At 38.5% G+C, this 12,537-nt stretch overlaps 1 protein-coding gene and 1 long non-coding RNA gene across 3 annotated transcripts; one reads left to right on the top strand and one right to left on the bottom strand.

Moving 5' to 3' along the window:
- Nucleotides 1-205: 205 nt before the first annotated feature.
- LOC110438541 (uncharacterized) lies at nucleotides 206-1,838 on the bottom strand. The gene is made up of 3 exons (XR_012386027.1): nucleotides 1,705-1,838; nucleotides 583-1,569; nucleotides 206-453 (listed from the first exon to the last, which is right to left on the bottom strand). It is a non-coding gene; the product is annotated as an uncharacterized lncRNA (long non-coding RNA).
- Nucleotides 1,839-2,992: 1,154 nt separating this feature from the next.
- On the top strand, nucleotides 2,993-11,995 carry LOC141376276 (uncharacterized). Of its 2 annotated transcripts, none has more exons than XM_073914272.1 (15): nucleotides 2,993-3,048; nucleotides 3,992-4,085; nucleotides 4,649-4,750; nucleotides 4,973-5,083; nucleotides 5,270-5,380; nucleotides 5,567-5,677; nucleotides 5,864-5,974; nucleotides 6,161-6,271; nucleotides 6,458-6,568; nucleotides 6,755-6,865; nucleotides 7,052-7,162; nucleotides 7,349-7,441; nucleotides 8,449-8,553; nucleotides 10,339-10,648; nucleotides 11,900-11,995. In XM_073914272.1, the coding sequence occupies exons 2-14, from the start codon at nucleotides 4,020-4,022 to the stop codon at nucleotides 10,390-10,392; spliced, it is 1,308 nt and encodes a 435-aa protein (XP_073770373.1). In that variant the 5' UTR covers nucleotides 2,993-3,048; nucleotides 3,992-4,019; the 3' UTR covers nucleotides 10,393-10,648; nucleotides 11,900-11,995. The 2 variants fall into 2 exon arrangements, with proteins under 2 accessions (XP_073770373.1, XP_073770374.1); XM_073914273.1 differs by lacking the exon at nucleotides 2,993-3,048 and adding an exon at nucleotides 3,687-3,895.
- Nucleotides 11,996-12,537: the final 542 nt, after the last annotated feature.

The raw sequence follows: 12,537 nt of genomic DNA, 5'->3' as shown, positions 1-12,537 counted from the left end.
GTTTACACTTGTCAAAGAGGATAAGTGTAACGGAGTAGGTTGATTGCTCTTTTACCGTGCTTAAGTGAAATGAATGACCACAGAATGACTAATTTGCACTGCACCAGTTTATAGTGAACTCGCTGGTGTTTTGTGACGTTTTAAGTGACGTGCGCACACACACACACAAACCCTTTGATAGGGTCAAGCATACCCAGAATTATGAGACAAACACATTCTTAGTCATCTTTCCGATCGCCATGGAGGCGAGCATTGGTTTATTTTGTTATCAGAAGAAAATATGCATCTTAAACTTTAAAGAACATAATGGAAAACAAAAATAATAAATCAGGATGTGGGGGTCCAAACAAAACAAAAAAACAAAGTCCAATAACTCAGATAAAGCCACAAGGCCATGATGTCTATACAGCTCAGAACAATTAGCTGCGCAGATTGGAATCAGGTGGCAGCAATCTGCAAACAAAAGAAATTAGGAAACCAAAAAAAAAAAAACAGGACGTAGCACAAGTATAAATGCATGCCATTCTCTCCCTCTCTCACACACACACGTATGTTTTTTTAATGCAACAACTTAATTCTCACCTCTTCTGTGTTTCGCATGACCCCAAACAAGATGAGCTGCTCAAGTGGAAGTGACCTTGACCTTGTTGCCAAGCAAGAGTTCAACATCAGCATGAATCGAATTGAAACATTTTTAGTGTGCCAAGTAGACGAGTTACGGGAAATCGCATAGAACCTTCAGAGAAGCAACGGAGACCTTGACAGAAAGAGATCTACCCGCTGTGCAGAGTGAGCTGTCTGCCCTCAAATCCACCATCCCAGACTAGGGCAGGCAAATGGAGGAACTTAAGGGCAAGCTAGCGACAGAGGCAACCGACAAGAACAGACCCAACGACAGCACCGACGATGAAAGCGCCAACGATGACAGCGACAACGACAGTGACGACATGGCCTCGCAGGCACCTGCTTTGTCTATGCCAGATGCCAAAAGAGAGAGAGAGAGTGAAGAAGGCCTGGACGACCTCCTGCAGCTATTTTGGCCCACAAATACACAAGTACCAGGGAGCAGCTGAATGAAAGGCCACAAGCCCATGCAAGTAAAAAAAAAAATTATTATTATTATTATTATTATTATTTTATTATGACTCAAGTCAATTAGACTTTTCCTCCAACCTCAATTAAAACACTGCTGATCCAAATAATTGAAAATGTGTGACACTTTGATTATTTGCATCAGCTGTATCAGATTGGCTATGGCTATGCTAGATAGCTTGGCTATGCTCTCTTTCTTGCTTGTCTCTCTGGTCAGAAACGGCATCAAAACTTCTCTCAATTAAAACGGTCTGTGTTGCGTTTTTTCCATGACAAGATGGACTCTGACGAAGAGCTGGACCTGTCCTCGGAGGAATCGGTTCAAGACAAACTCAAGTCCCTAGAAAACTTCACCATCGAGCACATATCCAGTTTACAGCAGGACACCAGGAGACTTGGCTGGTTTGAAGGCAAAGGTGGACTCTTAAAACGCTCGTTGCCGACCAAGGCCGACAGCTGCAGGAACTGAGGGACAGCCTGGAAAGGAAAACAGGAAGGAACAGCAAGACGGCAGGTGTTTAACTTTCGTGATGGACAACCTGATTGAGACTGGTGAGAACTGAACACATTTACACGGTCTGGTGTTAAATTGCATCACACTAAAACAAATACCTGTTAATTCCATCAGGATGCACGCAAGCTGGAGAGTGACGCGTCCATAGTGAAGGCGGAAGGAGTTGCAGAGTCGTCAAAAGGCTACCGCAAACCAAAAATGTAGTTGTACATCAAAGAAAAGCGCAGCAGCAGGAGTTACCTCAAGAAAAATGCACAGAAAGTTATTGGTGAGAAAGAAATTGACTTTTTTTTTATTTATTTATTTTTTTTTATTTGGTGTCGTGGGCTGGAAGGAGAAATTACCAGAAGGTAGAGCTGTTTTGTCTGCGTTTCTCTTCTTCTCGTGTGACAGTTCGAAGTGACACAACTGCACCATTAAGATTATGCAACTTAATAAACTTTTACAATCATCTTCAAACTTTTGACTGTTCTTTTAAAATGCACAAATACATACATGTGTATAGCTCGATGGTTTCTAAATCCATGTATGAAGGGTCACAGCTCCGCACAGTTCTGCTGCAACGCACAGCTGCTTTAAAATATTCTTAAGCACCTCTGTAAGTTGAATCAGGTGTGTTTTTAATTGGTATTAGAGTAAATATGTGCAGGGCAGCCAATTAAGTTTTAAGACCTATATGAGCTCATACATTTTATTTAATTGTGTGTGTGTGTGTGTGTGTGTGTGTGTGTGTGTGTGTGTGTGTGTGTGTGTGTGTGTGTGTGTGTGTGTGTGTGTGTGTGTGTGTGTGTGTGTGTGTGTGTAAAATATACACAAGTATGTAGCATTGGTCTCAAACTTGCATTTACACAAAATTTTAGACCTTTTTACGAGGATTTTTCATACTGTGTTGGGATTTTAAGCTAACCAGAAATAACTGAAACAAAAATGACAATGATTATTATTATTGATGCCATTTTTTTATTTTTATTTTTTTATACTTGTTTCAGATGTTGATGTCAATCTTGCAATAATGGCTCTCAAAATGGTCCTTTCAATTTTATTATTTGTCAGAAAATGCTTGCCTTATAATAATAATAATTATTATTATTATTATTATTATTAATGACAATCATCATTAATAATGAATCATCAGATTTTCACCGAACAGGTGTACTATTCAGTCATATTAATTATTCGAATTTTAATAATGTATATAAATGTATAAAATTATATATACAGATATTATATACATGTATATAAAATAAAAACTGCTGGGAGTGCAGTTAAGCGTGTTCAAAAAATAATAAAATAAATAAAACACGATTAGCCAATCAGGGCCTATACCCGCACATTTCAAAAAAAGCGCCAAAAAGAACAGCATCCGTTAAGACCCGAGTGACCCTCACACACAAACCACACACCAGCGACACCGCACGCGACACATTGCTGCAAGGATAAAGGTAAATTTTATGATTTGTTGTATCAACACTTCGATATATTCGAATGTTTGGGTGACTTGTTTATTGTTTGCGTCCATATTGTAACCTGATCGTCGCGTTGTTTGATGCCTCCAGCGCTTTTCATAATGAATCTCGAAGCTGCCGTGCTTAAAATGTGTAAGTTAGCTTGATGTATCAAAGTGACGCTAATGTTTGTGATCGTATATTAATTCGGGCTTTAACGTAAACGTTAGATTCTTGACTTTTAGTGCAGACCTGGAGTTGCCAAAGTCCACGTTAACTGCATTTGCGTATATTCACGTACAGCCTTTCCTATAAACTTTTCAAAATAATGTCCGAATTAATGTCATTTCCACGCTGCATATTTTTAAGCAGGATGTTTCAAACGTTCTTGTTAAACTACACGTGCAGCCAAAAAAGGTGTTTACTTTGATCCACGCAAAATAGGTATTTTGAAAAATAATGCATGAAACAAGTTAACTTAAGTCATTGCTCAAATGTGAAGATGCGTGTATTTTTCTAAATCTATCCCACAAGCACACCTACGTGTGCCTGAGGTCAGAGGTTGTGACAGGGGGATTTGACTGTAAGTTTGTTCGAATATTTTAATTCCATCATTCATTTTCTTTTCGGCTCAGTCCCTTTATTAAGTCCCCGGGTCGCCACAGCGGAATGAACCGCCACTTATCCAGCACATGCTTTACGCAGCGCATGCCCTTCCCGCTGCAACCCATCCCTGGCAAACATCCATACACGCTCATTCACAACAGACAATTTCAGTCTACCCAATTCACCTGTGCCACTTGTGTTAGGACTGTGGGGGAAAACGAAGGAAACCCACACGAACGTGGGGAAAACAGATTTTCAACCTACTTCAAAATATCTTTGTTTTTGTGCAAACATTGATTGCTCTAATGCGTGTGTTCTTTTCAATATTTTTCAGAAGGCTCCAGATCACACTAGTGCTAGAGATGCCACACACCCCCACCCATTTGCAAGACGAAAATGTGCCGGAGCTGAAAAGAAGCAGGTTAAGTGTAAGTTTTTTTTATTTTTTTTTTATTTTTTTACACATATCTTGATTCGTTCGTTTCCTTTTCGGCTCAGTCTCTTTAATAATCCGGGGTCGCCACTGCGGAATGAACCGCCAACTTTTCCAGCACATATTAGACTGGCAAAGCCTTTTTACCTATTTACAGTACTGTATACCCTTAATTGGCAGATGGGACAGGGTATGAGAAAAAAAAAAAGCTTGGTTCCCGCAAGAGATAGGGTAAAATGTGCGGGAATGTAAGAGCAGACGGTGTTAATCGTTGAATTTGCAACAATGTTGCAACTTTGTGCGGGAGCGTGGGGGAGGGGAAGAAAACAGAGCACGAGAAAGGACGAGGACAGAGTGTGGGAACACTGGACCTACGCTTTCAAGACTTTCATTAGACCTGGGTCTAGTGTACCAGAACACCTTGAATGTAGTGTAAATGTGTGGGGGAAGGTACATTTATGCGGAAGTACATACTTCAGAATATCCCAGTTTTTGTTCCTGTACAAACATTAATTGCTCAAATGTGAAGATGCGTGTGTTCATCTCAATATTTTTCAGAAAGGAAAGTCTCCCGATCACAACAGAGCTAAAGAGATGCCACACGCCCCCCCCCATTTGCAAGATGAAAATGTGCCGGAGATCCAAAGAAGCGGACCAAGTGTACGTTTATTTTTTTCTTTTTCTTTTTTTTTTTTTTTTTTTTTTTTTTTTTACAAATATCTTGATTCGTTCATTTTCTTTTCGGCTCAGTCCCTTTATTAATCCGGGGTCTCCACAGCGGAATGAACCGGCGACTTTTCAAGCATCCTCGTTTTTGTTTCTGCACAAACAATCATTGCTCAGGTGTGGTGACGCATGTGTGCTCTTTTCCATGTTTTTCAGGACGGCCCGCCAAGGCATCCTGGTGAGGTCACAGAGAGAAGAGATGAAAACATGCCACAGCCATATACAATCGTGACAAAACAGACAGCGGCTGAAAGAGAGAGAGAGACAGTGAGTTTATTTATTTATTTTTAAATATGTTTGTTCATTTTCTGTTCGGCTCAGTCCCTTTATTAATCCGGGGTCGCCACAGCGGAATGAACCGGCGACTTTTCAAGCATCCTGGTTTTTGTTTCTGCACAAACAATCATTGCTCAGGTGTGGTGACGCATGTGTGCTCTTTTCCATGTTTTTCAGGACGGCCCGCCAAGGCATCCTGGTGAGGTCACAGAGAGAAGAGATGAAAACATGCCACAGCCATATACAATCGTGACAAAACAGACAGCGGCTGAAAGAGAGAGAGAGACGGTGAGTTTATTTATTTATTTTTAAATATGTTTGTTCATTTTCTGTTCGGCTCAGTCCCTTTATTAATCCGGGGTCGCCACAGCGGAATGAACCGGCGACTTTTCAAGCATCCTGGTTTTTGTTTCTGCACAAACAATCATTGCTCAGGTGTGGTGACGCATGTGTGCTCTTTTCCATGTTTTTCAGGACGGCCCGCCAAGGCATCCTGGTGAGGTCACAGAGAGAAGAGATGAAAACATGCCACAGCCATATACAATCGTGACAAAACAGACAGCGGCTGAAAGAGAGAGAGAGACGGTGAGTTTATTTATTTATTTTTAAATATGTTTGTTCATTTTCTGTTCGGCTCAGTCCCTTTATTAATCCGGGGTCGCCACAGCGGAATGAACCGGCGACTTTTCAAGCATCCTGGTTTTTGTTTCTGCACAAACAATCATTGCTCAGGTGTGGTGACGCATGTGTGCTCTTTTCCATGTTTTTCAGGACGGCCCGCCAAGGCATCCTGGTGAGGTCACAGAGAGAAGAGATGAAAACATGCCACAGCCATATACAATCGTGACAAAACAGACAGCGGCTGAAAGAGAGAGAGAGACGGTGAGTTTATTTATTTATTTTTAAATATGTTTGTTCATTTTCTGTTCGGCTCAGTCCCTTTATTAATCCGGGGTCGCCACAGCGGAATGAACCGGCGACTTTTCAAGCATCCTGGTTTTTTTTTCTGCACAAACAATCATTGCTCAGGTGTGGTGACGCATGTGTGCTCTTTTCCATGTTTTTCAGGACGGCCCGCCAAGGCATCCTGGTGAGGTCACAGAGAGAAGAGATGAAAACATGCCACAGCCATATACAATCGTGACAAAACAGACAGCGGCTGAAAGAGAGAGAGAGACGGTGAGTTTATTTATTTATTTTTAAATATGTTTGTTCATTTTCTGTTCGGCTCAGTCCCTTTATTAATCCGGGGTCGCCACAGCGGAATGAACCGGCGACTTTTCAAGCATCCTGGTTTTTTTTTCTGCACAAACAATCATTGCTCAGGTGTGGTGACGCATGTGTGCTCTTTTCCATGTTTTTCAGGACGGCCCGCCAAGGCATCCTGGTGAGGTCACAGAGAGAAGAGATGAAAACATGCCACAGCCATATACAATCGTGACAAAACAGACAGCGGCTGAAAGAGAGAGAGAGACGGTGAGTTTATTTATTTATTTTTAAATATGTTTGTTCATTTTCTGTTCGGCTCAGTCCCTTTATTAATCCGGGGTCGCCACAGCGGAATGAACCGGCGACTTTTCAAGCATCCTCGTTTTTGTTTCTGCACAAACAATCATTGCTCAGGTGTGGTGACGCATGTGTGCTCTTTTCCATGTTTTTCAGGACGGCCCGCCAAGGCATCCTGGTGAGGTCACAGAGAGAAGAGATGAAAACATGCCACAGCCATATACAATCGTGACAAAACAGACAGCGGCTGAAAGAGAGAGAGAGACGGTGAGTTTATTTATTTATTTTTAAATATGTTTGTTCATTTTCTGTTCGGCTCAGTCCCTTTATTAATCCGGGGTCTCCACAGCGGAATGAACCGGCGACTTTTCAAGCATCCTCGTTTTTGTTTCTGCACAAACAATCATTGCTCAGGTGTGGTGACGCATGTGTGCTCTTTTCCATGTTTTTCAGGACGGCCCGCCAAGGCATCCTGGTGAGGTCACAGAGAGAAGAGATGAAAACATGCCACAGCCATATACAATCGTGACAAAACAGACAGCGGCTGAAAGAGAGAGAGAGACGGTGAGTTTATTTATTTATTTTTAAATATGTTTGTTCATTTTCTGTTCGGCTCAGTCCCTTTATTAATCCGGGGTCTCCACAGCGGAATGAACCGGCGACTTTTCAAGCATCCTCGTTTTTGTTTCTGCACAAACAATCATTGCTCAGGTGTGGTGACGCATGTGTGCTCTTTTCCATGTTTTTCAGTCTTCCGATGACAGCGACGTCACCGTGACGAGAGAACCCACTCCAGAAAGAGACCCTTGCGTTCCTGAGCTGATAAGAACTGAAAGTGTGATCGTAAGTTTCTTTGAATAATTTAGCACATTTAATGAAACCCACATCTTTTATAGGTGTGTTCAGAGTTCAGATCAGTCTCACCTCATTCCCTTTAAGAGTCAGTTGTGTCGCGCCATGGCGCATTTGCTATTTACATGACGTAAAGTAAGAGTAAGTGGGAAAAACTGAGCATTTCACTAGCAAAGAAAAACAGTTAAACAGCATCTTCAGCGCGAGAATGAGAGATAAATGAACAAATTTTACTTTTGCTCTCGTGGATAGGATAACCTTGTACACACAGACATCAATTACCCTATAAATAATTCATTGTGTTTGTTAAGCGCAAAGATTTGTTTCAAATCTATTTCTAAATTCGGTTCTAATTTCCAGCAAACGAACAATAAATACAACGTGTGGTCAAAAAAACTTGAGATATATCCTAATACACATGCTAGCTTGTTATTAATAAAACAAATATAAATAGGCATATAATAAATAATACTGCTAATAATCATAACATTATACAAAAGCAAATTGTTATGAATGAACTGAAAAAGCCTCCCGAGATGAAGAAGGGATGAAGTCAGTGGTTTTTATATTGATGTAGGCTAGTCTATTGAATATTGATTTGTCTATTGATAGTCCATTGTTCTGGTCTATTGAAAACTCTATTATAGTTTCTCAAAATAGCAATGCGCTTTAATACGCCTCCCTTTTTAGGCCAGAACGCCTATGGGCGGGCGCACATACGAGCGCAAATGCATTTGCTATTTAAAGAGCGTGGCGCAAATCGTCAAAGCGACTCCTGCGCCGAGCGTAAACTAGCAAACAACAATTGCGTCGTGCCTTGCGCTTCACATTGCGCCCGGTGTATGATAGGGCCCTCAATGTGTTGCAAATTGAAAGTGGCGTCGTTTCTTTAGTTTGGACACTGAAACTTTCACTTTAGACAGACCTTTATAGTTTTAGGATGTTGTTGTTCATGTCACTTCTGGTCAAAATATTTAACTTGTGCCTTTTATTCGTAGCTTACGATGGAAATCCTTGAACGTGGTACAGAGGAGTCTAACACGGGTCACGAGATGAGTGAGGATGACTGTAACCGTTCTGGCCAGGATGTCAGTAGTGAAAAGGTAAAGTGAGCTGCAAAGTCTGCACTCCGTCCATGTTTGATAGTGCCATTGCGTTTTTCGGTTTAAATCGCCTCAAGAAAAAAATATTACATGTGTAACGCCTGTTTCACACCGCAAGCGTCAGCGGCGCGTGAGCAGAGCGTGCGCAGCGCGCATGTCGAGCAGTAGCAGCACGCAGGCGTTTGCCTTTCACACCAGCTGCGTTTGCAGCGCACAGCTCTTCGGCAGCTGCTGCAGAGATCAACCTATCTGTCTATTCTATCTAGTTACCCATGTCTCTCTATATACAAATACACTTTTTAAACTTTTCATCTGCACCAAGGCCCCTCCTATGCTGTGTCTTTAACCTGCAAATGTTTATTTTACAAATTTTATAGATCAAATAGTACTGTTTGCTTCTCAAGCTAACTTATATGAGAAGTGTCTACAGTCAGAAGACAATCGCCTGTGATATCATGTTATTTGATTATCAGTTTGCTGTAGACCTAGTTATAATCATATTTATGCAACATAGTTATAATGATATTTATACATGATCAAACTAGTGTTGCTTTCTCCGCTTCAGTAATGTCCAGCGGCAGAATAACAGCTCGTTAATTCATGCTCGTGCAGAGGATGAGACGGACGAAAGTAACCAATGCATGCCATTCTTTTACTTATTTTCGTGTTGTCAGATTCACAGTGCAAACAGCTCCCGGTAGGAATAACTCGAGTGAACATAAAACAAAGCCGATTAAAACTTCCTTAATCTGCTCAGCTGCACAGAACACAGCGAGCTCACATCATCCAGCATGCGTGTCGAACAACACTACCCACAATACACTTCGCTATGGACTACAAATGCCGTAAATATTCTATTTCCCCTCTCCTACCGCACTAGTGTGCAACTTAAGCAAAACTGCTACTAAAAGTGTTTTACATTTGGTTTTGTAGTTCGGGCCTAAATAAATGTTTGTTGGCGTTTTTAATCGTTTTAAGTTTATTTGAATGACTATATATAAACCATTTGACATTATTAACGCATTTATTGTGTAAAATTGGTACTTTTTACTGTCATTCAATGTGTTTTGGTCATTCTCAATGCACTGTCACTTTAATTGAGCGTGAGCAGCGCGTCAAAAATAGACCCAGCGCCGAAACTATCGCTGCACTGCTGCTTCGGCGACGCTCACGCGCTGCTGTTGCGTGCGGTACGAAAGCTGTAATCTGTTAACATGGACGCCGAAAACACACGCGCCGCTGACGCTTGCGGTGTGAAACAGGCGTAAGCATAATAGTTGCCATGCAAGCGTGCTACACAACTCGTTGGGTTGTTCGTCCTGTAGCATCACGCAAACAGCAGCAGGGGAGACCTGCGCCAGTCACTAAATCCAGCATAGGTGCTCTCAACCCTCCGCCACATACTGTCTTTATGTTGTGCACTGTGTTTTTCATTAGGTCAACTGTGCTCGGGTGTTGTATTAAAATCTGACCCCGGGGACAAATCTGACTCTGATGCGTGCGTGTGCACGCAGATCACACATATCGGCTCTCGGCTATCAACTACAAATTGTAGACGTGTTGCTGTAATACATGGAGACTAATTGCAAGGATTTTATTATTTTTTTATTATTATTACTGGGTGACGTGCATGTAAACATGACCGATTATCAGCCATGAAATAAACTTTTGCAAACAATGTGTGTACAACTGTGAAACAATGAGTAAAACTGAAGACCATGTATTAATTACTTTTGTTTAGTTTTTGAGTCACTTTTTCTCTAATTGCATTTTTATCTTTTTCAGGACCCCGGCAGTAGTGTTCCCGGGAAAAAATTCAGGCGATGGTGGAAATCCTGATGGACTCTCCTTTTTATTTATTTTCTTCTTCTTCTTTTTTTCTCTCCTTTCCTCTTTCCGTCAAAGACGACAACGTGTGCATGGCAAGCTGTTTTGGCATTGAATCGATAACCTGTACACGTGTCTATTTTCATGTTACTTGTGCTTAATTTTTAGGTACAAGGGTTAAGTACTAGTAACATGAAAATAGATACTAGTACGGGTTCTAGATTAAATGCCAAAACAGCTTGCCATAGTGAGAAATATCCAGCTGCAGGCCAGCAGAACCACACATGTTTCAGGCACACTATCTAGGCAAACTATGTGTGGTAACTAAGTCATTGGGAGCATTATCGCTTGGTTAAAATTGCTTTGTTGTAAACTATAAAAAACAAACTAATATTGTGTCACATTAAAATTAATTACTATAGTTAATCATGTAAACAATATATAATATAGTTATAATTTGAATATCTTAACTGATTATGTCTCTCTCTCTATTTATATATAGATCTTTTTATATATTATATATATAATATATTTATATCTATTTATATATTTTATATATATATATATATATATATATATATAAATCTAATATTAATTGATATAAATTGATTATCTTAACTGATTAAGTGTAATAAACTAATTCAGGATCTATCATGCTTGGTTAAAATTGCTTTGTTGTAAACCTATAAAAAACAAACAATAATGTGTCACATTAAAATTAATTACTATAGTTCATCATGTAAACAATATATAATATAGTTATAATTTGAATATCTTAACTGATTATGTATATATATAGATCTTTATATATATTTATATATTATATATATATATATATATGTAATGTTAATTGATCTAATATTAATTGATATACATTGATTATCTTAACTGATTAAGTGTAATAAACTAATTCAGGATCTATCATGCTTGGTTAAAATTGCTTTGTTGTAAACTATAAAAACAAACAATAATGTGTCACATTATAAATTAATTACTATAGTTCATCATGTAAACAATATATAATATAGTTATAATTTGAATATCTTAACTGATTATGTCTCTATATATATATAGATCTTTATGTATATTTATATATATATATATAATGTTAATTGATCTAATATTAATTGATATACATTGATTATCTTAACTGATTAAGTGTAGTAAACTAATTCAGGATCTATCATGCTTGGTTAAAATTGCTTTGTTGTAAACTATAAAAACAAACAATAATGTGTCACATTAAAATTAATTACTATAGTTCATCATGTAAACAATATATAATATAGTTATAATTATGTATTATATATATATATATAATATTTTATATATATATAGATATCTTTATAGATATAGATTATATATAAATATATATATATATATATATATATATAATGAGAGAGAGATAAAATTTATATATATATATATAGAAGTAGATAATGTCCAAGCATTAACATCCGTCGTAGCCATATATGGTTTGCCTAGATCGTGTGTGCCTGAAAAGTGTGTGGTTCTGCAGGCCTGTAGCTGGATAGTATTGGTCTGTTTAAACTTTGTTAAAATCTTATTCTGCATGCAAAAACAAATGTTACGTTGAAATAAACGTTTAAGACAATTCTGTGTTGTATTGAGTTTTTACATTCTGGAAAATGTCTCCATTAATTGTTATGCGCATCTCAGAATATATATATATATATATATATATATATATATTTTTTTTTTTTTAATGCTTGATGGAAAGCCAAGATGCTCAAGTTTTAAAACAACATAAAAAAATGTGTGTGTATGCATATATATATATATGTGTGTGTGTATACACGTGTGTGTATATGTATATATATATACATACATACACACACACACAAATATATACATATATATATACATACATTATGTATGTATATATATATATGTATATATTTGTGTGTGTGTATGTGTATATATGTGTATATATACATACAAACACATATATATATATATGTATACATACATATATATATGTATGTATATGTGTGAGTATAGATGTACAATTAAAATTATTAGAATGAGTAAAAGCAGTCTGGCGGTTGGGTCTGAACGTTTCAAACGTTGTCCACTAGAGGGCAGGAAATGTCTTTTTATCACCCAACTTTAATGTCACTTGCCGTTTCATTGTGG

Source organism: Danio rerio, chromosome 10, assembly GCF_049306965.1.
Source record: "Danio rerio strain Tuebingen ecotype United States chromosome 10, GRCz12tu, whole genome shotgun sequence".
Taxonomy (NCBI): Eukaryota; Metazoa; Chordata; class Actinopteri; order Cypriniformes; family Danionidae; genus Danio; species Danio rerio.
The sequence above is the reverse complement of the archived record's forward strand: the minus strand, read 5'-3'. Positions and strand labels throughout refer to the sequence as shown.

What these genes read in the sequence shown, in the direction of transcription:
- LOC141376276 (XM_073914272.1), top strand. Translation starts at nt 4,020, where the DNA reads ATGCCACACACCCCCACCCATTTGCAAGACGAAAATGTGCCGGAGCTG. An exon ending in TGAAAAGAAGCAGGTTAAGT is followed by an intron (nt 4,086 to 4,648) that starts GTAAGTTTTTTT and finishes AATATTTTTCAG; the next exon opens with AAAGGAAAGTCTCCCGATCA. An exon ending in CTGAAAGAGAGAGAGAGACG is followed by an intron (nt 6,569 to 6,754) that starts GTGAGTTTATTT and finishes CATGTTTTTCAG; the next exon opens with GACGGCCCGCCAAGGCATCC.